At 37.7% G+C, this 26,939-nt stretch overlaps 1 protein-coding gene across 4 annotated transcripts in view; it reads left to right on the forward strand.

Annotated features, from left to right (window-relative positions):
* IKZF3 (IKAROS family zinc finger 3) overlaps positions 1–26,939 on the forward strand; it is a 68,350-nt gene that overhangs the window by 30,124 nt on the left and 11,287 nt on the right. For 2 of the 4 annotated variants that reach the window (XM_036407662.2, XM_036407661.2), the window contains exons 4-7: positions 14,235–14,495; positions 15,348–15,515; positions 17,553–17,669; positions 26,220–26,336. In XM_036407662.2, coding sequence (XP_036263555.1) covers positions 14,235–14,495; positions 15,348–15,515; positions 17,553–17,669; positions 26,220–26,336 — 663 coding nt within the window. Of the gene's footprint in view, positions 1–14,234; positions 14,496–15,347; positions 15,516–17,552; positions 17,670–25,815; positions 26,109–26,219; positions 26,337–26,939 lie in introns of those variants that run through there. The other 2 variants (XM_036407664.2, XM_036407663.2) reach the window with 2 other exon arrangements.

The raw sequence follows: 26,939 nt of genomic DNA on the forward strand, positions 1-26,939 counted from the left end.
TTTTTTTATAATAGTTTCATATATAATAGACTATGAATTGCTGCCAACATAACCAATTTTGGTCCAGTTTTGAATAGCTATAAAATAATATACATTAATTATGATAAAGTCATGTGGTAGGCACAATCCCCCTTTTTTCAACACCGACCTGAAACCTGTCTTAAAGCAATCTTTATTTTGTTCCTTGCTGATTCAAAGCCTTTTCTTTTCTTAATTTTGATGGGGAAAGTAGCAGATGCTTCATCCATAGTAAAATGCTGGATGGAAATATGGAAGTTTTTAACAGAATAGACATCATCTGCCCTTGACAATTCTAGTATGTGGTTTCCTCCAGCATCTAATACTCAGTAGTCTAGTAATAGGTTGGCATAGTGTTTCAGTTTAGAATTAGGAAAATTACATTTGGAAATTACAATTCCTTTAATAAAATTCAAATGACAACAGTAGTATTAAAGCTTTGGATTTTAAAGTTTCACACACATAGAATGAAGATGTCAGTGCCAGGCCTGAAGGAGGGCCCTGGTAATCCACCCCTTGGTGTATAACCTTCAAATGCCAATAAACAAGATTATCTGGATTTAACATGTGACCTTTCTCATTCTGACTGGTAGGTCCAGATGTTTTCTCATTCTGCTGCCTGATTGAAATCTGCTTTTTAACCAACAATTGCAATTGGGTCTAGATTTGAGATTGTAGGAATGACAATCTTAAAAACTAGATTCTGCAATGGATAATGCTGTCTAAACAGTAACCTAGGGAGACCTATGATTTAATAATTAAAAATAATTTGTAGCCGAAACCGGTTTGGCTCAATGGATAGAGCGTCGGCTTGGGGACTGAAGGGTCCCGGGTTCGATTCCGGTCAAGGGCATGTACCTTGGTTGCGGGCATATTCCCAGTATGGGGTGTGCAAGAGGCAGCTGATCGATGACTCTCATTGATTTTTCTTTTCTTTCTTTTTTTTTTTTTTAATATATTTTATTGATTTTTCATAGAGAGGAAGAGAGAGGGACAGAGAGCTAGAAACATCGATGAGAGAGAATCATTGATCAGCTGCCTCTTGCACACCCCATACTGGGAATATGCCCGCAACCAAGGTACATGCCCTTGACCTGAATCGAACCCAGGACCTTTTAGTCCGCAGGCTGATGCTCTATCCACTGAGCCAAACCGGTTTTGGCTCATCGATGTTTCTAACTCTGTATCTCTCTCCCTTTCTCTCTGTAAAAAATCAATAAAATATATTTAAAAAAAATAATTTGTAACCTCATAGTAGATATTTCACTGTATTAGTCAGTCTTGATGGCATTAAAGACATTGACAAGATTTGTTAGAACCAGCCTTTTCTGCACCTGAACCTACAAAAGCAGAAATCCCAGGCATGCCTTTGTTAACCTCAAGGAAGTTCATGGCAGCCCCAGAGAAATAGGAAAGGCTCTTAATTAGCTTCTCTTAAGTCAGTCTAGGCTTGTGGCCATGATTCTATCACCAAAATTTGGACACAACTTAATGTACCTTTGTTACCTCTCTTCACTGCTTGGAGCCCAGAACTATTTCTGGCATTTTTGTTGTTTCTGTTAATCCTCACCTGAGGACATTTCTTCCCCATTGATTTTGTTGTTGTTGTTAATCCTCACCGGAGGACATTTTCTCCATTGATTTCTTTTTAGAGAGTGGAAGGGAGGGGGAGAGAGACAGAGAAACATTCATGTGATGGGAGAGAGGTACATCAATTGATCGCCTCCTCCACGTGCCCCAACTAAGAATGGGGATCAAATCTGCAACCCAGGCATGTGTCCTTCACTGGGAATCGATCCACAGCCCTTCGGTGCATAGGTAGATGCTCAACCACTTAGCACACTGGCCAGGGCTCTGGCATTTCTATATGAACTGTTCTTTGCTCATTATCATCTTGAATTTCTGATTCTAATCCTTCAGTTATACAGGGTTCTCTCTCTCAGGCTGTATAGAAAAGGTAATTTTTTATTTTCTTAGGAGAGCCCCAGTGAACCCTCAGAGAGCTTCCCCGTGGACTTTATACTACTGCTGACTCATAGGTCAGGGACAGTGCTCATTAATTAAATAGTAAAAGGCTAGTAAAGCACATTCAATTATTAATAATAGAAAGTGAGGTCTAAAAGCATATAAAAAGAAATATAAAGCAAAAATATTATAAAGGAGTCATATAATTAGAAAACTATGGATATTTATAGATTTTAGAACAATTTAGGAAGAGCAAAAGTCAGAAATTAGGTGTTCTCTGAAGTTGATAATAAAGTAATTAAATGTGGGAGATGTCCTGAAGCCTATTCTTTTACAGTTGATTATTTCAGTTGATTATTTCAGCCTGCACCTTGTGTTGTTGTTTTTTAATCTTCATCCAAGGAGTGAGGATATTTTTCCCATTGATTTTTAGAGAGAATGGAAGGGTGGGGGAGAGGAGAGAGAGAAATATTTATATAAGTGAGACACATTGATGGGTCATTGGTTGCTTTGGGATTGATCCTGCAACCCAGATGTATGCCCTTGACCAGGTTCCCAGTGCTCTAACCACTGATCCACAGTAATCAGGGATGCACTCTGTGTTTTTTAACATAACACTCTTTGAAAGGGGCATGAAATCAGTTGTATAGAACCAAAAGGAGTTAAAGATAGTCTTATGAGGATTTGTCATATGGAAGTAGTTCAAAAGACTGCACTTGTTATGATATTTCTTGTAGTCATAGTGAATGCGAGACAGAGTCAGTATCAGTATAACTAGCTATCAGTTTGGTTTTCTAAATCCTTTTAGGGGTCTTTAAAAAAAAAAAACCCGAAGGCTTGATGAAGAAAGGATCAACTTCCAGACACACTCATGTGAGCGACAAGATTCAATTCCTTGAGGGTGTTGGACTGAGGGCCTCATTTCCTCCCTGGGCTTTGGCTAGTAACTGCCTTCGGTTCTTGCCATGTGGGCTCTCTAGTTTACTTCATCAGAGAAGCACCAGAGAGAGAAAATAAGAACAAGCAGAATTCACATCTTTTATAAATTAATAACAGAAGTGATTTCCCATCACTCTTGCCATTTCCTATTAATTAGAAGCAAATCACTAGATCCAGCCCACATTCAAGGGGGGAAATTATACAAGGATATGAATTCTAGAAGTCGGAATCATTGGGAGCCATGTTAAGAGGCTGCCTATTCTAGTGCCAGACTTTTTCCTAAATGGCTGCACCGCTTTACATTCCCACCAGCAGCACATTAAGGTTCCATTTTCTCCACGTCCTCACCAACAATTATTGTTGCCTGGTTTCTGATGATAGCCATTCTAGTGGGTGTAAAGTGGTGTCTCATTGTGGTTATAATTTGCATTTCTCTAATAACTATTGATGTTAAACATCTTTTCATTTGCCTATTGTTCAATTTGTATAATGTCTTTGGTGAAATGTCAATTCAAGTCATTTCCAGTTTTAATTTGGTTATTTGTCTTATTGAGTTGTAAGATATTTTCATTTATGAATCATGCTTTTGAGAAGTATCAAATCTAAGAAATCTTTGTGTAGCCCAAGGTCACGAAGATATGTGTCAGCTACTATCCTAGGCTTTTACATACATTACTTTGCCTACTTTAATTACTGTAACAACCCTGTTAAGTGTACATATTACCCGGCATTGAAGAAATGAGAAAATTCACAGAAGTCAAGGGACTTGCTGCGGTCACACTGCTAGTTAATACAAGTTGAACTGACATTCTGTATTACTCCAAAGCCCATGCTCTTTCATCAGAACTTAAAAATAAAAGGCATTCAAATATATTTTCAGTGGGCAAAATAAGAGGGAAATAACATATTGTTCCTTTCTTATTACCAATACTCATTCTGATGCTATTTGAATATTATTAGTAGAAACCTCTCTGTGATTTTTCTTTTAAAAGATATTTTTATTGTTGATAATATTACAGATATCTTCCATTCCCCCACCCCTTTACTTCCCTCCTCCCAGTCCCTACCCCCCACCCCCAGGTCTATCCATGATCTTAAAAGTTGCCTTTTGAAATAAAAAGGGGTGTGTACTCTAGTTTGTTGGTTAGATTTCATTCTAGTTTTATTCTGCCAGACAATATTTCTTCCACAGTTTCTTGTAGAACTTGTAGGATGCATCTTTGCTCGAAACCTGTAAGTGTTGCGGGGCAGCTGTTAAACAGTTGTTATACTTTACCCCTAGGGATGAACATGTTCCAGTGACAAGATAGCTTACTCCCTTATGCTTTTACCATTGCACATTCACCTAGGACAAGTGTGTGCTGAGTTTCTTTTCATGTTTCTTAGTGCTCTATTCCATTATTTGATAGACAGAGAGAAAGAGACAGGGTTAGGGGGAGATATGGAAGAAGCAGAGAAGAAGAAAAGTCCAAATAATATATAGCAGGTGGTAAATTTTACATTATTTTGTACATATTTTTTCTCCCAGAACCCAAGACACTCTCTTTATTAGAAAAGAGGTTAAGCCATGCTCCGAGTAAAAAGACTTGTTGTAGATGGTAGTTGAAGTCCTTGGGCACCTACTGGCTCCCACTGACCACTGACCACTGAAGAACCTTAGATTTGTCCAGGCGGTTGTAGCCAGAGAACACCAATTGTTAATGTCATCTGTCCCTAGAGAGCAACCAATGGGTGTATTGCTGCTGCTTTTTAAAGGGCCGTTTCTCTGACAAAATGCTGTCTTCTGACATGGTCTCATATTTAGTACAAATGTCCGTTTTCATAGTTTTGAAAGAGTAATCCATTTCTTCTTGGAGGTGCTAGCTCCTTGCAAATTTCATTAGGAACATATTCACTTTGTTGCTGAGTCCTTTTTTTTTTTCTTTCTTTTTTTTTTTTTCTTTAGCTCCTGTCTCAGCTGCCTGCCCAGTCTCTTTGTACATATTTTGTTTTAATTAATTAATCTTTTTTGTTTTTAGTTTATTGATTTTTAGAGAGAGGGGGGAAAGGAGAGGGAGAGAGAAATACTGATGTGAGAGCAAACCATTGATCGGTTACCTTCTACATACCCCCTACAAGGGATGAAGCTGGCAATTTTTTGCTGCATGGGATGATGCCCAGCCAACTGAGCCACATTGGTCAGGGCAAAAAAGAGTAATAATTTTTTTTGAGGAGGGGAGGGAGCAAGAATTTCATAATACTTAATTCTTCTATAATTTCCTTCTCTTCCAAAAATCCTACAGCCTTTGGGTCTGGTTGGCATACCTTAAGTAAGGAATGCTATTTATTGCCAGACCACTTCGGGCAAAGAAGTCAACTAGGGAACTGGTTGATTCTGATGTATCATGAGGAGAAACTCCGCATACTACAGTTCACCTTCAAAATGATCTAGAGAGGTACTGCTCAGTGTTTAAAGTGTCATCCTACAGACCGAAGGGCAAGTACCTGGGCTGCAGGTTTGAGCCCTGGCCCTTGTCAGGGCATGTGTGGGAGGCAACCAATCAATGTGTCTCTCTCACATAGATGTTTCTCTCTCTTCCTTCTTCCCTCCCTCCACGCTCTGTTAAAAATCAATGAGGGAAAAAAGTCCTCGGGTAAGGATTAAAATAAATAAATAAATAAGTAATAAAAATAAAATGTTATAGACAAGTTAGGGAGAGGTACGCCAGATTGACTTATTATTTCTTCCCTGCCTGGTCTTATTATCATGAAATTGGTTCAAGATGCCCAAATAGTTCATTCATTCATTATCTATAATAGTTGGGCCCTCTGGAAGGTTCTGGGGTCACAAAATATTATTAAAAGCTGTCCCCTGCCTTGGAGATCTTTCTCATCTTTATGGAAAATAAACATGCTGTCATATAAAACGACACATACTATGTATAACAAGAACTTCTTAAGGCTTTGGATGTAGAAGACAATTCAGTCCTTCCCTTATTCATGATCCTGAGTTTGGTATTGTGACAATCAGAATATTTTCAGTCAACTTATTTATATTTTATGACAATTTTTGGATTTTTCTAAGAATAACGTTTAATATGCTTTAATTTTTTTTATTTATTGAATTCTGTTAAAAAAAAAAAAAAAAAAAGATTAAATTGCCAAAACTGGTTTGGCTCAGTGGATAGAGTGTCGGCCTTTGAACTGAAAGGTTCCGGGTTCTATTCAGGTCAAGGGCATGTGCCTTGGTTGCAGACACATCCCTGGTAGGGGGTGTGCAAGAGGCAGCTGATCGGTGATTCTCTCTCATCGATGTTTCTAGCTCTCTATCTCTCTCTCTTCCTCTCTGTAAGAAATCAATAAAATATATATAAAAAGAGTAAATTATTTTATACAAGGGTATTATGAATGAAAATAAAAAAAATTTCATCTGGATTTATAATTGAAATGTGTACTAGGTACATACTTTAGTCTTTCCTCTATTATGTGAAGCAACAATTAAAGCCTTAATCTCATTAAATGCATTTTCATTCATTAACTTTCATTTGATAGCAGTTATTTTTTAGAATTCTATAATACATAAGTTAAATGAGCAATAGAAAAAGTTTATAGTTATAATGAACAGAAATGAAAAACTACTTAATATCTGTGTACTTTTAACATATATATATATTGATTTCAGAGATGAAGTGAGAGGGAGAGAGAAATAGAAACATCAATGATGAGAGAGAATCATTGATTGGCCGCCTCCTGTATGCCTCCTACTGGGGATTGAGCCCGCAACCCAGGCATATACTCTTGACCAGAATCGAAGCCAGGACCCTTCAGTCCGCAGGCCGACACTCTGTTCACTGAGGCACTTCTTTATAGTTTAGAAGGAACTTTCACACATCATGGTTTTCAATCCATACAACTCAAATAAAAAATTCACCTGGTTCCATATCTGAAGAGCTTAGCCCAACTGAGCAGCTAAAACCTTACCTACTGCTCATGTGTAGTGTAATCCTATTGTTAAAAGTAATAAGTCACCTAGCCAGTTTGGCTCAGTGGCTAGGGTGTTGGCCTGTGGACGGAAGAGTCCCAGGTTCAATTCCAGGATTCTAGTCAAGGGCACATGCCCGGGTTGCAGGCTTGATCCCAGTAGGGGCCATGCAGGAGACAGCCCATAAATGATTCTCTCTCGTCATTTAAGTTTTTATCTCTGCTTCTCTCTTCTCTCTAAAATCAATAAAAAATATTTTTTAAAGTAACAAATATCTTGTTCTAATGGGAAAGCAAAGAACTGCATTGAAATTATTAAGCAAAATTATTTTTTTTATTATGATAACGAATGAGCTATTCGATAGTTAGATAAAAAGACAAAGATTAGCCTGGCTGGAGAGGGTTAGTTAGTTGGAGCATCATCCTGTGCACCGAAAGGTTGCCTTTTGATTCCTAGTCATGGCTCATACCTGGGTTGTGGGTTTGATCCCTGATCTCGGGGCGTGTACATACGGCAGCTGATATCTCTCTCTCTCTCTCTCTCTCTCTCTCTCTCTCTCTCTCTCTCTCTCTCTCTCTCTCTCTCTCTCTCCTTTCCTCTCTGGTGAGGATTAAAAAAAACACAGCCAAAGCCGCTTTGGCTCAGTGGTAGAGCGTCGGACTGCGGACTGAAAGGTCCCAGGTTCGATTCCGGTCAAGGGCATGTACATTGGTTGCGGGCACATCCCCGGTAGGGGTGTGCAAGAGGCAGCTGGTCGATGTTTCTCTCTCATCAACATTTCTAGCTCTCTATCTCTCTCCCTTCCTCCTCTCTGTGAAATATCAATAAAATATATTAAAAAAAAAAAAAAAGCACAGACAGATTAATGTCATTAGTAAAATTGAGGGTGATTCTTTGGTTCCTTTGCAACTGAAACTGTCTTCATGTTTTCTTTTTTAATATATTTTTATTGATTTCAGAGAGGAAGGATGAGGGAGAGATAGAAACATCCATGATGAGAGAGAATCATGAATCAGCTCCCTCCTGCAAGTCCCCTACTTGGGATCAAGCCCACAACCCTGGGCATGTGCCCTTGACTGGAATTGAACCTGGGACCTTTCAGTTCAAAGCCGATGCTCTATCCACTGAGCCAAACCAGCTAGGGCTGTCTTCTTGTTTTCATGCTAGTGTTCTTTAAGGGCAAATTGAAAAGTCTGTGTTTTAATGAGAACTTAAACCAAACCAAATATTATACCGCTATCTCTTATTTCACCATAATTGAGATACTAATATTTTATCACTTATTGGTCTGATTCATCTTTGATATCAGTGTTTCCTAACTTTAAAATAGGTATTTTAAAAATTACTAGATATCTTTAAATTTTAACAAAGAAAAAAATGAAGACATAGTGGATTGTATAAATCAATGACCCAAACTTTCATTTTAATTGAAGCTTTATAATTTTACCGGTTAGCAAATATTAAAACTTCTTATTCTTTAGTTCTCAAAATATCACTGTTTTTCCCCTTCTCACTTTACACATAAAAATGTACATTAGAAGATGACAATGACCCATAATTTCACTATTCTTGTTCAGAATACAAAGAGGCTGTTATGGGAAAAGAAAACAGAAATTAATTTTATAAGGAAAACTATTCTAGTTCATGTATGTGTGCTATATTGGGTCATAGCAACAAACCATGTAGACTAAATGTCTACAACCCATACATCTCCCATTTTGCTCTTTAGTGCTTCGAGCTTCTAAATCCTATTAACAGCTGTCAAAACCTGGTAAACTATTTAGATGCTTTCACAATTTGTTTAATTGGATAGTTAGGAAATGGCATGCTAGAAAAGCCCACCCCCCTTTCTTTTAGCTTGGCTGAACATCTGTAGCATTAGGGCCTCATTATCTCTGAATTGGCATAGCAAATCAGGGGCATCATTAAAATGCCACATTAAGATGATTAAGCTTCTTTGTTATCCAGTTGACTTTTGCATGTGCTGAGGATTTCATGGTTATGACCCCCAATCCTTGTAAAACACTTAAACAACATCACCCTTTTGTGTCTTCCCTGTCTAACAGCCTTTATTTATTTATTTATTTTTTTGCCCCTTCTCACAATATCTCTGGCAAATATGAGGCTGTGCTTCCAAACTTCGTCCTTCTTTCAGTTACATCTCATAGGTCAGAGTGGAAATTCAGAGCCCTCTTTTTACACTAGGAAATTCCTACTTACAACATGCTAAAACACCCAACTTGCCTGTTCTCTGCCATCTTTGAGAGGTTCTTCTCTCCAACAGAGCATTTTATGTGCCTGTAAAAACAAACTGAGGCACAGTTGGCTGAGACTGCTATTGCCCCTGAAGGATTTAGACGTTGGATCCTTTCCAAGACCCATTGTTTTTGCAATGTCTCAGGTGAAACCAAAAATGTCTACTCTGGAGTGCAAGCCTTTCATGTGATAACCATCACCCCAGGAAATGAAACCATGTGCATCAGCCCCAGTGAGCCAAGCCTTTGTTCTCTTCAGCCTACAAAATTCTCGGGGGAAGAGGGGGAGGTGTGTGTGTGTGTGTGTGTGTGTGTATGATCTTCCTAAGAGGCCTCCAGAACATAGACAAAGATGGAACATTGTACCCTAGAGTAGTTCCTTTAGAAAGAAGTTAATTTCCTACAGGTTATATTCAATTTAGACATCTTTTGCTCCCCTCTGGGAATGTTTAGCAATTACCTTTATCAGCGATTTGTGGTTTGGTATATCCTTTTCTCCACAAGTTCAATTATAAAAGATTTATTCAGGAAACCTTTAACATTCTTTATTGTGGTATATAGCATACTTACAAAAAGGCAAATATAAATGCATGTATAGTTTAAAAAATAACAAAATAAGCATCCATGAACCCATCACCTGGCTTAAGAAGCAAAATATTACTAGGGCCTATGAAGATTCTTGCTAATCTTTCAAGGGGCAATTTTAGTTGTGTGTCTAAGAAACCTGATACATGTAACAAGAGACTGGAATTTACAAAATTAATATTATTCACATTACAAAAGCTGTATTCACTTTACAAAAGACTTTGGGATACTGTAGGGCAGTTCCTCAAGTATACTCAAGTATTTCTTGCCAGATTTTAAAGATTATTTTGCGTTTAGATGTTGCCAGATAAACACATCTCTGAATGTATAAGGTAAATCTGTGGAACAATATTATTGATTTTACATATAACATTTTATGAACACATCAACTATACAAGGTGAATCTGAAAGTAGAATGAAGTATGTATATGAGAAAGCACAGGAATTGGAAAAAAAATTTCTAATTTAGAATATCAAGGAAGACTAGAAGCAAAAGCATTTAAACAGCATCTGGAAGTTTGGATAGAATGTTGATGAGTGGGAAAGACTGGAGAAGAGGCTTGGGAAACTGATTAGTCGTATTGCTACTGTGCTTCTCAAACTTTAATGTGCATAGGAATCTGAGGATCTTGATAAAATGCTCACTGATTTAGTGGGTCTGGGGTGGGGCCTGAGAATGCATTTCTAACAAGTTCTTAGGGAATGCTGGAATTGATTCTCTCTTATCATTGATGTTTCTATCTCTCTTTCCCTATCCCTTCCTCTTTGAAATCAATAAAAATATATATATATATTTTTTAAAAAGCCATACATTAGAAGCAGGTTTGGGTTCAAAGATGACAAGTTTCATTTTAGACATTTACATGTGTGTGTGTGTGTGTGTGTGTGTGTGTGTGTGTGTCCTATATAATAAAAGGTAATATGCAAATAGGCCAAACAGCAGGACAACCAAACAACCAATCAAGGCATAGCATGCTAATGATATGCTAAGGCTGCTCAACTGTTTGATATGATGTGCACTGACCACCAGGGGGCAGATGCCCCGATTCATAGGTTAGCTTGCTGCTGGGGTCTGGCTGATCCGGACGGAATGAGATGGGCTGGACTCGCCCTGGAGCCCTCCTGTGGTCCTTCCCTGGCCTGATCATGCACTGGTGGGGTCCCTCAGCCTGGCCTGCACCCTCTCAAAATCTGGGACTTCTGGGGGATATTGGAGGGCTGATTTCAGCCAATTCTGCAGACGACTCCCCTTGGAAGGGTGCCAGATGCAGGGCTCATGGGTGGTTGGTGCTGCTGTGGCAGAATTGATTGGGTGCAAGCCCGAGGTAGGCACAGTGAGGCTGGGATGAGCAGGAGCAGCAGGTAGGAGCTGCAGGCAGCATTGGACTACGGGTTTCTTTCTTTCTTTAATTTTTTTTTTAAATTAAATTATTATCTGTGGGCTGTGGGTTTCAGCCCCATCCCTGCAGGCCACCTAAAGGAACCCAACCTATGCATGAATTCACATACTGGGCCTCTAGTATGTGTGTGTGTGTGTGTGTGTGTGTGTGTTATGCTAAGTGTCCAACCATCTGGTCGCTATGACGTGCACTGACTACCAGAGGGCAGATGTTCAACACAGGAGCTGCCATGACATGCACTGGCCATTTACAGAGAAATGGCACCACAGACCTGGCACCCACAAAACACACAGACCTGGTGCCCACAAAACACAGGCCCTGCCACCACCCTGGAGCGGCAGCCCAACAAATTGCAGCTGACTCTGCCGAGACCCCATGGTGCAAAATGCAGCCCACAGCCCAGCCCAGCTTGAAGGTCACTGTGGGCACTGAATAATGACATCATGTAGCAGCTCCCAGCTTCCTATCCCTAGCAACTAGCCTCCTTGGAGTTTCTATAGCCCAGGAACACAACTTGCTTTATAGCCAGGTGTAAACATTTTCAATTTTAACCAAATGTCTGTAAAGTGTTTTCCTGTGCCTCATCTCATTTGATCCTCACAGAAGTCCTGGAGAAGGTAGATAGGAGACTCAGTGGAATACTATTTTCTTTTGATTAGGCAGAAAACAGAGATTTAGAAAGCTTAGAAACTTGACTCAACTGAAAAGAAGTAAGGAATGGTAGACCTTGAAAATGACTTCAGGTTTTCTCACTGCACAGAATATAGTCAAACATCAATGTTTCTCTCTCCCCTTCCCTCTCTAAATAAATAAATAAATAAGTAAGTAAATAAATAAATAACGGTAAGACCTTAAAGACAAACCAACATCTATACCGAGAACTCTTTTGGTCCAGTAAGTCCATTTAAAAAATGCTTGTCCATTTTCCCTTAGGGTCCTTGTTCTCAAACTTGTTCTACAGCTAAATCCCAAAGGACAAGCATTAAGTTTTAAGTTAAGTTCATTGAAACCAAAATCCTGAGGGAAAGAACATCTAATTCTCTTTCGTTCTGTGTTTTTAGAAAGATCCAACATGTTGATCTTACTTGTTTTTAATTGTCACTGACCATGGAATTGGCTAGTCTGTTCATATTAACATTTATAACCCAAATTAAAAGGATTATTTTCTGCTGGCTCTTTTTTATCTGCTGGTTTGTGTGTTTTTTTCTGTAGCTGAAGTTTTCCGTTGAGGTTCTTTTTAACGCCTACATGCAAACTGATGAGCACTCAAGCTTTGGTGGGATATCACCCACAGCTGGAGTGATGGAGGAAGGGAGGAGAGTACACACCTCAGGTGCATCCTTCTTTAAAAAAAAAAAAAAAAAAAAAAAAAAAAAAAAAAAAAAAAAAAAGACAAAAACCACTTAAGCAACCAAATTCCATCTGAAAGTAGGCAAGACCTATCTAGAGAAAGAAAGGAATGAACTCTTTCCATTAGGAAATGGATATCAATTCATATATAACCCAGATGCATGGGATGAGCAAATTTGAAAGATATTGGCCCTGTCCTGCAGTCCTACATCTCTTTTAATCAAAGAGAGAGGTTGTGAACCATGAACCGTGGTGAGAAGTGGTGGAACAGTGTGCAGCAATGGCTCCTCTGTTGGTGGTTAGGCCCTGTCTTGCTCTATTAAGCAGACACAGTTAATATAGATGAAAGGTAAGCTTGATAGAAGTGAAAATTGAAACTTGGTTGAAGGTAGTAAGCCAGGCACAGCTGCAGTTTACTTCCTCCTATGTGGCAACAGGAGCTGCGCTCACTGGTGTTTTTGAAGGGATGTAGTTTTTTAAAATATCTTTTCTTCAGAGTGTTTTGGTTTTTAACATCTACACCATTGATGGGAGAGTGTGGAGTGTGGAATATGTCAGTAATGAGCTACTTAGACTTGATGTGCCTAGTGTGTGAGGTCAAATCTAAGTTCAGCATTCTAATTCTGTAAACTGACCCTTAAACAAATCACCAAGAATATCTCTGTTCCCAGATTTTCTTATATGAAAAACAAGGAATTTAGATAATCTCCAAATTCCCTTCCAGCCTTAAAGTTCCATTGATTTATGATTCCTCATGAAGAAGTATAACTTTCTAATAGAGTACAAATATTTTTAAAAGTAAGCATTTTTGCAGCATGTTTTAGATATGAAAAATCCCTTACAAATGTTTATTATCATCACATCAGGCAAATATTTAGGTTTGGTTAGTGTCAGTACATAGATTTGCCTTGTTCATTTCTTATGTTATGTCGCAACTCTTTTAAAGATAGTACCTGGTCAGCCAGCTTACTTAGACCAGACCCTCTTCCCTACCCAGTCCTACAATTCTTGAGTCTTAAGTTTAGTTGATATAGATTCCTTTCCCCTTGCTTAGGTTGGGCTCCATTTAGTTATGTCAATGAAAGTGACTCCTCAGAAGGTTATGTTAAAGAATTACTTCTCCTTTTATCTTTCTCAACAGTATTTCACTAGTACTGCCAGCTTCCTCTACTTTCAATGTTGTCTCTTTATCAGTTCCAAGATAGATAAGACTCATTTTAGCAGTTCATCTACATGGAAAGGGAAGAGGCAAAGCATGGCTTAAAATTAGAAAAGCTGTAGTAACTATTCAACTTTCAATCTTAGTGGTTTAAAATGGATGCATTGGAAGAATTAAAACAGTATTTTCTTCTTGAAACCAAAGAGCATATCATTTTAGCTTTTAACTGAAGCCACCAAAAAAGGTACTAGATCTGAAAACTTTTCTTCTTCACAGTACTGGAGAAGAGTTGCTCAAAATGATTTTTTCATAGTTGCTTTAGAAATCATAGCTAAATCTATTATATCTTATTTTCTGAATGGCCTAAAATGCTGGTGTGTGTGTGTGTGTGTGTGTGTGTGTGTGTGTGCTCGTGCGCAAGTTTTCCTAACTATGGTTCTGAATTCCAATGACTTGTGATCATCTTAATGGTGTTTCCTTGTTTTGATTATGTACAATTTTATATTTGCTTCATTTGGTATTTGTCAGTTGTGGGTCTGCTCTCTGAACTGCTTTGATAGATCCAAATACAATCATTGTTTATTTTTTGCATTTTCCCGCAGACGATTCAACGAAAGTGAAAGATGAATATAGTGAAAGGGATGAGAATGTTTTGAAGCCAGAGCCCATGGGAAATGCAGAAGAGCCTGAAATTCCTTACAGCTATTCCAGAGAGTATAATGAATATGAAAACATTAAGTTGGAGAGACATGTTGTCTCATATGATAATAGCAGGCCAACAAGTGGCAAGATGAACTGTGATGTGTGTGGATTATCCTGCATTAGTTTCAATGTCTTAATGGTTCATAAGCGGAGCCATACTGGTAAATAATCTCCTTTATCCGTTCTTCTGAAAACTGTCCTAATGCAACCATGTGAGAAATGAACGTGGGACAACTTTTGATTACTTTCATTGATTTTTGCTATAATTCTGATGTATGTCTCCCTCTCTGCATTTCCATTTACCCAGTAATTTTTATTTCCGTTTCACAGTGCATTTGGCAAACATTGCAAATGCTATGAATAACAGAATGAGTATAGGGAGCATTTTCTCCAGTTCATAGTAGGAACTGAATTGTGTGGTATACTTCTTAAGCATCTTTCTTATATTTTTGCATAACTTTTATGGAAAGCAGATCTCATATATTTGGTTCAAATTTGGTAGATGAAAGAATATAGTTTTTATTACCAGTTTTAAAAAATTTATCTTCAGACAATAGTCTATAAAAATGTATACAAATATAACAGATCCATTGAGCCCAATAGATTCTACCTGTTATGAATACTTTTTTTGTTGTTGTTATGAATACTTTTAAAAGAAGTATTTCTCTACCTTAGTAACTAGTCTGTGGCTCTTTTTTTCAAGTTGAGGTTATATTTTAAAGGAATGCTAAGTAATGTAAAAATTTACATCTAGAAAGCTCTTCTAGAGCTACTCTTATTTCTGTTTTTTTGTTCTGATTCAAGACAAGGTGATAACTAAAATAGCCTTGCAAGGTGAGTGCTTTTTCTCTTCTAGAGGGAAGTCTTATGTTTGCCTGGAAATGCAGCTCAGAGCTGACCCCAATAAAAACAGACTGTCTAAAAAGTGAGCTTTTGCCATAAGCATCTAATCTGTGCATAGGCTTCCCACCATTTGCCAATGATCAGAAATTTCCTTTTTGTCCTTTTTAAAGGTGAACGCCCATTCCAGTGTAATCAGTGTGGAGCATCTTTCACTCAGAAAGGCAACCTCCTCCGCCACATTAAGCTGCACACGGGGGAAAAACCTTTTAAGTGTCACCTCTGCAACTACGCGTGCCAGAGGAGAGATGCCCTCACAGGCCATCTCAGAACACACTCTGGTAAGTGAGAGCATGCGGGCAGTGTTTCTCCGCGCCCGCTGCAGGACCTAGGAGGAGCTAAGGGGGAGGTTTTCATCTGTCACTGCCGTTGAAGGGTTACAACAGCAGAGACCTTTAGGGCTAATTACACTTCCATTAAGGCATTAATTGCTCTCCGTCTGGCTCAACGGGGATGATCATCTCCTTACCAACCTTGCTCCCCTAGAGAACAACACAGGCAGGAAGAGCCTGCCCTATAAAAATGCCTTTATAACTTTTTTTTTTTTTGCCAAAAAAATTAGAGCCATCAGTGTTTTCTTATGGTGAACTTTATTAAAATATTATTTTCCTTGAAAACACACACACCTTTCATTCAAAGTCTGGACAAGCCAATGTTGTATAGTTTGTAAATTATGCAAAACTGTATACTGGGTATAAATCATTGGTAGGTGGTTACTTTCGGCTACTCTGGGCTAAACTTGAAGGTTTTTGGCCAGTCTTGGCTAAATTTCTTTTTAATTGAGATATAATTGACATAATATATCATTGTATTAGTTTTAAGTGTACATGGGCTAAATTAGTTTTAAGTGTACATGGGATAAACTCAGCTTTCTTCTTTACCAGCCTAATTATTTTTAATCTCTAAAAGAGGAGCAGCAATACGAATTCAATGAAAACAATGTTCTATCTTGTTTTTCACTTCTTATTTTAACCAAGCACGATGATGAATTTGTTTTCATCATTTAGACTTTCCCTCCTAGAAAAATAAAACTGACTTTATTTTTCAAATTTGGGACCTTATGTTCTTGATGTTATCTGATTACATTTTATATGAAGAAGAAGAAAAAAAAGTTTGTTTTTATGTCAATCCACACACAGCTTTGACTAAAACTCAGCCCCAAATCCTCAAATGATCACAATTCAGAGACCAAGGAATAATCAAATCAGCCCAACAAAACCCACCGTCAGATATAAGTAGCAAAATAAGGGTTTACAGCTTAGTGTTCAAAAATATGAATTAGGGCTGAGTTTGGTTCAAAAAATTAGAATAGTTCTCTTCTGTTGCTTTTTTTTTTTCAACTAAGATCTAACAGTAGTAGTCATTTTTCAGACAGACTTTAGAAGACACCAATTTATACAGAAACTTAACATTCTTAGCCCTAGCAAACCGACATTTATTTTAATTTGGGATTCCACAAGCATCTTTTAGTGCGTTAAGTCCCAAAGGCTCTGTTTTAGACAGAGAAAGAGGACTAGAAAATAAAAATCTCAGTTTATAAAACTGACAAATTTATGGGGTACATTTTATCAACAAACCAGAAAGGCCAGCCCTGCACACAGAATTGAAGTTAGTTTTTACATATTTTAAGCAATAAAGCATTTGAAAGAGTTGGGATGATAAATGGCCTGAATTGTATGGATGAACTTTTGAGGAAACCTTTATTTCATCTTAAAAATTAAGATGAAGTCATTTTTGCAATTCATCCTTATTTTGTTATTCAAAATTATCCTTAGTTCATTGCTCAGTTTTTATAAATTTAGCAGACTTTATATCCACTTGGCAACGATGAGCTAAATTTATCTAAATATGTCAACGCTCTAAGGCCATCAATTTCTAGCTGAATGGCTAACTCCCACAACACAGAGCATTTTTACTTACAACCAGATGGACATCACAAAATAAGTGATCCCTTCCTATTTCTCTCTTAAACCACACTAACCTCCTTGAAGAGAAAAAAAAAAAGGCCCCATATTATTCTCTAAAGAAGCAAGATTGGATCTGGAGCCAAACCACTATTTTCAATGATAATCATTAAATCCAAAATTTTTTATTTGTGAAAGGAGACTGTCCTTTCAAAGAATACATCATAATTCATCATAGACCATAACCAAACTTCAGTTTATTAAATTTAAAAATAATGCAATTGCAAAAGTATCCAAATTCTCTGGCTGCCCTCAGAAGTTTCATTCCTAGTGAGCAGTTTTCGTAGAACTCCGATACACCATTTGTTCTGAAACCCCGAGGGTCACTGAGTGCCCCCTGTGCTCTCCTTATAGTTGAGAAACCCTATAAATGTGAGTTTTGCGGAAGGAGTTACAAGCAGAGAAGTTCCCTTGAGGAGCACAAGGAGCGCTGCCGTACATTTCTTCAGAGCAGTGACCTTGGTGAAACCGGTGAGTTCATGCAACACTCATTCTACACAGCATCTCCTGTTCTGGATGGTGGGATACAATAGTAAATAAAAAGACCAAAAAAAAATCATGCACTTATGGAGCTCATATTTTCATGGGGAAAGATAGAACATAAAGTACAATAGATAAGTAATGTGTACAGTATATTAGGAGGTGGTAAGTAGTGTCAAGAAAAATGATGGGTTGGGTGAAGACAAAGAGGGTAAAGAGGATCAAATACATGGCGATGGAAGGAGACTAGGCTTAGGGTGGTGAGTACACAATAGAGCTTACAGATATTACATTATAAAGTTGTACACCTGAAATTTATAGAATGCTATTAGCCAATGTTAACAGATTTAATAAGAAATAAAAGAAAAAATGGGGACTGAGGGAAGTCAGTGAAGGCTTCAACCAGGAGACATTTAACAAACTTAAAGAGATGTGGACAGAGGACTGCCCTGCTGATAACTAGGATATAGCAAGTGCAAAGGCCCTGGAGCTTGAGTTTGAAGAAGTATAAATAGTCCTGTGTAGTTGGAGTAATAGGCCAGAAGGCCAGAGAGGAAATGGGAAACCAGATCTTATCAGACCTTGTAGGCCATTGTAAAAACTTCAACTTTTACTCTAATGAAATAGAAAATCTTTAAAGGGTTTTGAACAGAGGTGACATGATTGGGCTTTTTCCTTTGAAAATAATCACTCTCTTTGCTATTGAGGATAGATTGTATTTGGGGCAAGATTGGAATTTGGAGAGTTTGGTTAGGAGGCCATTGCAGTCACTCAAGAAAGAGAAAATTGTGTCTTGGTTGTGGTAGGAGCAGTGAGAAATATTCTAATTATATATATAGTGTATTTTCTTGCGTATAAGACAACCCCCTAATTTTACAGTTAAAACATAGGTTTAGGCCTATATTCGCTGTATAAGACTACCCCCCCACTTCAAAGAAAAGACTTACTTTGCCGTCAAGATCTGCAGGTAATTTTTGTGCAATTTTGGTCTTTTGCCCCCGATTTTCGGTTGGCTTTTTTTCGTTTCAAAAGTCGTCTTATACGCCGGAAAATACAGTATTTAAAGGTAGCACCAACAGGATTTCGTAACAGATTGATGAGGGATGTGATGAAGAATGCAGTTGCCATGAACTGAAATAGCAAAGACTGACAGTGGAACAGCCTGAAGGGTGACTAGGATAGAGTTGATTAAAACTGCATGGATTTTCTTTGCACAAGGCTCCAACGTCAAATACTTCTCTATTTACATTGTAGCCAGTGTTTTGAATTTTATGCCCCGTGGTGATTGGTTGAAACATTAAATTCTTTCCATGTATAAATTGTGGTTTTATTTGATTTTCATTCTTCAGTCGAAACAGCCTGAAACTTTTTTGTGTTGCATCTCTGCAGCTGTCCTTTGTCCTATCCCACTGACCATCATCCTGGTTCTGTATCTTGGGTTGTCTGGCACTTTTATTTGGTCACTTGAAGTACTTGCTTAGGAACTAATCCTCATGAGATTTGATGTTTGACAGTAATAGTTGCAGTTGAATAGTTTAAACATACTAAAGCAGAAAGATTACAAAAAGATGATAGAAATAATGTGAAACTCAGGAAAGATTACAAAAAGATGATAGAAATAATGTGAAACTCAGGAAATCATGAGTTTAATTGCACCTGTTTTGAGAGAGAGGAACTTTTGTTATAGATAAAGCCTATTTTATGGTGTTCGGAGCTGGCCAACTGAATTCTACTTCTGCTTTTTATCCTGATGGCATCTTTGGCTTTATCAAGGAGATGGATTTCCTCTTTATTTCTAAAGAGAAATATTTACTCTCTTTAAAAGAAACCTTTCCAAAACGTCTGTTTTGACATCTTAAGCAACATTCTTAAGGTTAGTCAGGCAATACCTAGGCATCTTTACTTGTAGTTTTATACTTCATACTATAGACAAAGCTCTTACTGTAAGAAATCCCCAAATTATGAAAATCTATCATATTCCAAATAAAGCATAATATTTAAAGCTAGAAAAATTAAAGAGAACATCTAATCCTACGTCTTCAAACTCAAGCTCCAGGGCCTTGGCACCTGTGTATGCAAATTAACCCACCATCTTTGTTGGGTTAATTTGCATACTCACTCTTGATTGGCTGGTGGCATCACGAAGGTAAAATGAATTAGCATGTTACTCTTTTATTGGGTAGATCTGATTAGCAAAAGAAATATAGTAACACAAATACAAATGTATACATGTGTGTCTTGATTCTCTGGAATAGGGGGAAAATCAGTATCCTACCCTCTATGAACAATAAGCTCAAAATTATTGATTTTGAAATTAGGTTACCACTTTACTTCCCATCCATAATCTTTTTTTAGGAATTTCAAATTAGGAATTATTAAGAGAAGTATTTTAGTTATCTTTAGTGGAAAAAGGTGATTCAGGAAATGCTAAAATACAGAGGTTAATTTGCATTTCATAGGGTGGTTTAATGGATGCGTGCAGCATACTTTAAGTCTCAGCAAAAAATAAAAAATAAAGGGTTAACTAAGTCAGCAAGTTTTGATTTAAATAAAACAAATATGTTGTAATGGTGATTTCAGATTACAGAATGTATAAAGCCACAGTTTAATCAAGTATAATAAATACTTCATATCAGTCAATATATTATTCTCTCTTCTATTTCAAATAGTTCCCATGATTTTTCCTGAAGTCCAAAAATTTTAAGAAGGAAACCATATAGAAAGCAGTGGCAATCATTAAAGTCTATATGGTTTCCTTCTTAAAATTGGGAATCCCAGTGTTGACATAGTGTTCCATCCTGAGCCTGATGATTAGGGTATCACCAATGGCATACCTTACCTCTTCATTCCTAGCTTTTAATGTGATGATGCTCCATAGCTACTGTGGATGCGGCACTTACTCATCAAGTGCTTGTTGTAAATTGAAGAGCCTAGTGTGAGAGCCAAGCCTTGGCATCAGCCTGCCTCATCAGGAAGCAGACCCTTAGGGAAGCAGAGCGATAAAAAGGCTTTGGCCTGCAGTCTAGTCTGCAAAAGAAAGCCGCCTTGAACAACAGGACTTCTGACCTTAATGATCATTTTTCTCTTATTCTGGTAGCATTTGTTGTATTCTCTCTGTGTCAGGCTCTGTGCCAGAGCTATTTGTAAAGAAAATCCAACAAGGGAATGGGCACTTATTTACTGACATAATACAGAGGTCTTACAGAGATATGTGTGATATTGTACTTAAGTCCACATTTCTTCACCAGATGTCACAAGTGGCATGATCAAGATACTCCGATTCTGCTGTCTTAATGCAGTGTATATGAAAAGAAGAATGAACAGGGAAGCCCACAGATTTCATTTTCTCATTAGTTTGATCCTTATTCCAGATAGGAACTAACAGTTTATATAGAGATTCATTGAGCCTCATTTCACACAAATTATGCATTCTTGGACCAGGACACATTTTTGTATGACAAGTTCTAGCAATTAGAAGATTTTTAAAAGTAATTAGATAATTATATTTATTTTAGAATCTAGTAGTCAAAACCTTTTATCTTTATTTTCATTCTTTCACTTGTGCTAATAGAAGCATGAGAGTTTATGAATAAACTTGTCAAGTAACAGACCAAAGAAAAATTTTAAAACGTTTTAAAAGTCCATTTTTCTAATTGATTATTTTGCTTAAAAATTGATACTATCGCCTGGCTGGCATGGGTCAGTGTCAAGCATCAACCTATGAACCAGGAGATCATGGTTCGATTCTGGTGAGGACACATGCCTGGATTGTGGGCCCGATCCCCAGTGGGGGGTGTGCAGGAGGCAGCCAAAGATTCTCTCTCATCATTGATGTCTCTCTCTCTCTGTCTTTTCATCTCTGAATCAATAAAAATATATTTTTTAAAATTGATACTATCTATTCTAACCAGTTTGACTCAGTGGATAGAGCATCGGCCTGTGGACTCAAAGGTCCCAGGTTCAATTCCGGTCAAGGGCATGTACCTTGGTTGCGGACACATCCCAAGTGGAGAGTGTGCAGGATGCAGCTGATGTTTCTCTCTCATCGATGTTTCTGTCTGTCCCTCTTCCTTCCTCTCTGTGAAAAGTCAATAATATATATATGTGTGTGTGTGTGTGTGTGTGTATATATATACACACACATATATATATATATATATATATATATATATATATATATATATATTAATTGATACTATCTTACAGGTAATATTCATTCTGCTTGTTAAAAATGGCAGTAATTTTATGTAACATTTTTGTTAGAACCTGCCTTGGTCTTTGATAGCAATCTCTTGTTAGACAATTCTGATTGCACAATAACACCCCTTTGTTCCACTCTCCATTAGCTACTGACACCATAGAAGAGGCAGAAAGCATGCCTATTACTTGAGCTCTATTTAACACTTCAAGATATAATGAAGGATTTTGAACAAAAACAAAAGTACAACAAATTACATACTTAAATCTGCAGACACTCTCAGAGAGAAATGGCATCATGGGAACAGTTAGCAAAAACCAGACAAACTATTTCAGACTTGCACAGAAATAAAAGTAGTAATCTATTCTGTAATTAAGACTTCATATTCACCGAAACCGGTTTGGCTCAGTGGTAGAGCGTCGGACTGTGGACTGAAAGGTCCCGGGTTCGACTCCGGTCAAGGGCATGTACCTTGGTTGCAGGGGTGTGCAAGAGGCAGCCGATCGATGTTCATCTCTCATCAATGTTTCTAACTCTCTATCCCTCTCTCTTCCTCTCTGTATAAAATCAATAATATATATATATTCATTTCATTATTTATTGTTTTCAGCATGTCTTTAAAATCATTTTTCTAATGAAAATTGTGTATTTACTATGTACTAGACAAGTGACATAAAGGGGAATTGATCCAGAATTACAGTTCTACTCTTGTGCTCTCTCATGAGCCAAGTGTGCAAGTAGTTCCTTGCCACAATCCCATATCCCCACACCTACCTTTGCAACATTAAACTGCCAAACACCACCCAGGAACGGATTTCCTTTTTCATCATTTAAGCCCATTATCTTGTTCCCTTACTATCTTGCCAAACTCGTTTCCCTCCACTTACATTTCTGAGACATGATGCAGCAAGATAACAAGTCTAGACTGTTTGTATAAGTAGACAGTTGGGTCTTAAAGTTGAAGCAGAGGACCAAAAGCCAATAGTCTTCTTTTCCTTTCTTTTTTGTGTATTAACTACACTCTTCGTAATACACAAAATATTGTCCAAATCCAAAGCATTTCTTTGTGTTTTAAAAGGCACTCACTTAGTGGTGTTGCACAGCAGCTGGCCAAGAATGGCAAGGCAGTTTGGGAAAGAAAATGAGAGTGCAGTATATTCAATTGAAAGGTTAGCCTTTGCCTAACTTGCCAATTAGAAAGTAGTTAATTCAATAAAGATTAACGTAATCTTTAGAGTGTATTCACACATACAGTGAGAGTTGGACTCATGGAGTTGATATTTTGAGTGAGAGTGTGGGTGGATGAAGCCCTCTGGTTTAGTTTCAGAGGATTTCTTTCAATCTAACCAGAAGTATGGAAACGGGAAAGTCTCCACCTATGCCTCAAATTATCTGTCTATCCATAACCTCCAGAATTTTGTGTTTTAAATGTGACTCATTTGGTCACTGATTTATGGGGTAAAATTTATCTAGAAATAACTGTCAAGACAAGCTTGGTGAGTAACCAGGGATGAAAAGGTGATGTTATCTCGGAGGGCTGCCATTTAGTGACATGCCCTAATTACATTATTTAGGTCAATGTATCCCCACTTCGGCATCCTCCCAAATATATAGAGGATATTGAGTACGTGTCCTCAGACAACTGCTGTGGTAACTGATAGTGACTTTTGCAAAATGTAGACGGTGGCTACTGAGAGATAAGAGAGAAAACTAGACTGGCAGCAGAATGCCTGGGGAAAGTCCTGGGACTAAACGGCCATACCTCTGGGTCATGACAGGGCCATTCGAGTAGTGACTGAAGAGACTAATAAGAATAGTGGCAAATGGGGATAAAGGTAAAAATTCCCAAAGTACTGTTCTTCATTCTGATTTCACTTTAAATCTTGTTTATAATAAATACAGGGTGTGGGGATTTAATCCTCTCAAAGGTGCTCAAATCAGAAAGTCAAAGCACAAACTGCCTCTCAATGCTTCTGAGGAAAAGCCTCCTTCTAACAGCCTCAGGAGCTTCTTTCAAATTCCAGGCCTTTGTCTTTCATCTCTCTGCTCTGGGGAGCCGGGTACTACCACATCTGGTGGTGGTTTGTGTGAAAGGAAATCATATATATATAATAGTTTCCTGTTTGGTCATTTCAACTTATTCCTGTGCTGGACAGAATTTGATACACTTCACTCAGTAGCAGGGTCCTGTCACTGAAGTGCCAGTTGTTTACAGTGGCTGTCAGTCAGAGCTGCAGTACTGCACCACTAGCCCCAAAGCTGCAAGCCTCTTACTCTGACCTTACATTACACAAATAGTATTGTTAAGAGATTAAACCGGAGGGTGGGGTTTATTTCTTTAGAACCTAGAATCATTTTTTAAAAGAAACTCACAAAGTATAGTAAGTATGATGATGATTATCATCTTAATCATTTCTAGAGCCAGATTTCATTTTATTTCTGATTTTTTAAAATCCCGAGTTTATTACAATTATTGTGTAATGATCGGTGTAGTGTTTTGTTTATTAAAAAAAATAAAAAACATGCAAATAAAAAAATAAAAAATATTTAATACTTTGACTTCTCTTTTTCTCTTTTAGTTTTCATTCTTTTGCCCTGACCATGCTTGATAGTCTTGCCCTGGAAGCCTTTCTTTGTCTCATTTCCTGCAGAGGTGGCCAGTGTTCTCTCTGGGCATGTCCATTTGGGGCACTGAGAGATCATAGAATTGGTGACATTATTTCCATATATTAAAAACTCTTCACACAACAAACTCCTCAACTTCAAAACAAGCACTGTCAATTCCTAAGTCTATGTATATAATTGGGGGGAGGGTGCGGGTGGGGAGATGGATCTATTCTGCAATCATCACTTGCTTTTTACTCTCATCATGTAACTAAAACCAATTCTTTTTCCTTAAAGACATTAGAAATGTATGGATCCTTCATTTTCATTAGGAGCTCCTGAAATGCTTACAATGAAACAGAGAGAAACGTTTTTAGTATCACAATGTATTTGCTTAAGGCAGGAGTGAGCGAACGGTGACCTTCAGACCAAAGGTAGCCAGCAGCCCTTGTGTTGAGGTTTTTACATTTTTAAAGGGCAGTGGGTTGAGTTTAAAAACCACAAAGACTATGGAACACAGACAATATATGTCCCATTAAAGTTTAAAATATTGTATTTACTATCTGGCCCTTTACAAAAAAAGTGTGCTGGTCTCTAGCTTGGGTTAGCATCGTGTGTTAAAGTTGAAAGCTCTGTATTTAGAGCAACTTGTATCTCTGAACTTTAAGCATGAACTCTTCTAGGGGACTGCCTGCTGAATAAGGGTAAACTATCCTTCTTTAGTCCCACTAACTGCTCAGTGGACTAGATGTTCTTCTGGTGGTTCTCAATTCTGGCTGCATTTCAAAATAATTTGGAGACCTTCACAAATCTGTTGCCTAGGCCCTTACACCAGAGATCCTGATTTAATTGATCTGAAAGTGGGGCCTGGGCATAGGTGTGTCTTCCATGCTCTTAACCAGCGGCACATCTGGGAACCACAGGCCTACACCACTGGAAGGCCTGTTTGTGGATTAACAATTAGATCACTTTCTTAGGCAATTTTTACTCACATTTTTCATTAGAAATGTAATAAAGACGCATTATACAAATTGCTCTTTAATTTCAAGACAGAAGTGTTGCTCAGGGAAATTTTAACTGAGACCATTTTTTAATGTGAAGAACATATGAAACAGATAATGCAGAGCCCAGAGAAATAGAATTTTAAAAGATAGGAACTGAAAGAAGCATGCTGGGGGGGAGGAGGGGGGAGAAAAGAAAGAAAGAAAGAAAAAAAAAACACTCAGAATTTCAATACACAAATCACTGAGTAGATTTCTTGCTGTCTGGGTAAGAGTATCTATTTTCAAAAGTGCTATTAACATAAACAGAGCAGTAAATCTGGGGCACCATACTTTTTCCCCCCTCGAAGTTGTTAAGAAGAATTATATCAGTCTGCAGGTGTCACACGCAGTTACTCAGAATCAGAAAGAAGGCTGATCGGAGGTTACCAGATCTCTCTATCTTTTTGCAACCAACCACGTCCATTCTGTTTATTTAATACTTCCTCTTGCTAATGAAGGTACTGTTTGGGGATGGGCTGGGCTTTTCCATCTCAACATAAGGACTGCAAGATTTGAATGTGCCCTGTTGCTGTCTTCCCTGACCACAGCAGGTCTCCCAGGCAAGAATCTGAGCAGTAATAACCGGTAACAAAAGATTATGTACCAGATATCTGACATTTTTTCTTCCAGTTTATTTGTTGTTCTTCCCCATTTACCAATTTTCCCCCCTCTTCTTTTTACATTTTCCCAAACCAGCAAGTACGGAGGCAAGACACATCAAGGCAGAGATGGGAAGTGAAAGAGCCCTGGTTCTGGACAGATTAGCAAGCAATGTGGCAAAACGAAAAAGCTCAATGCCTCAGAAATTCATTGGTAAGAATGCAACCCCTTTTCCTGCTGTTGTTAGCAGATAGTTTGAATAAGATATCATAGGATGCTTCTTACACTGGCCCTTCCTAACTTAATTTCAGTTAAAATAAGGTTATTGGTTTTCCATTGTTCGCGTTTATTCTTTGTGATTCATTTTGAGAACTAGAGCAAATAGAATAAAATATCTTAACTAAAGAATCTTCACAACTGAAGATGGGAGTATTTGGTATCCAATTTCCTAAATGGAGCTGGTGTTTAAAATGCTGTTCCTTCCTCTTTATTCTGAATGACATATGTTGCATGAGTTTGTGCAAGTAAGATGTTCAAGATAACATTTTTGTAATCTTTTGTAATTATATTTTACAAGTTGGTTCCGTTATCATGCTCAAACTTTTTTTCATGCTCTAAAATGTATTGCCATACTTTCTTGAATTTGATTCATAATTGGCTTTAAGAGAAAGAGTTTGGGAAAACATAGATTTAAATAATAAGATTTAATTTAGTCATTTATCTGACTGGAGTTAATTTTATGCCATTGGTTTTCACATTGTCAAAAAATACAACTTAAGGAGATGACTAAGAAATAATTATGTCCATTAAAGTATT

This window comes from Pipistrellus kuhlii, unplaced genomic scaffold (genome assembly GCF_014108245.1).
Source record: "Pipistrellus kuhlii isolate mPipKuh1 unplaced genomic scaffold, mPipKuh1.p scaffold_m20_p_37, whole genome shotgun sequence".
NCBI lineage: Eukaryota > Metazoa > Chordata > Mammalia > Chiroptera > Vespertilionidae > Pipistrellus > Pipistrellus kuhlii.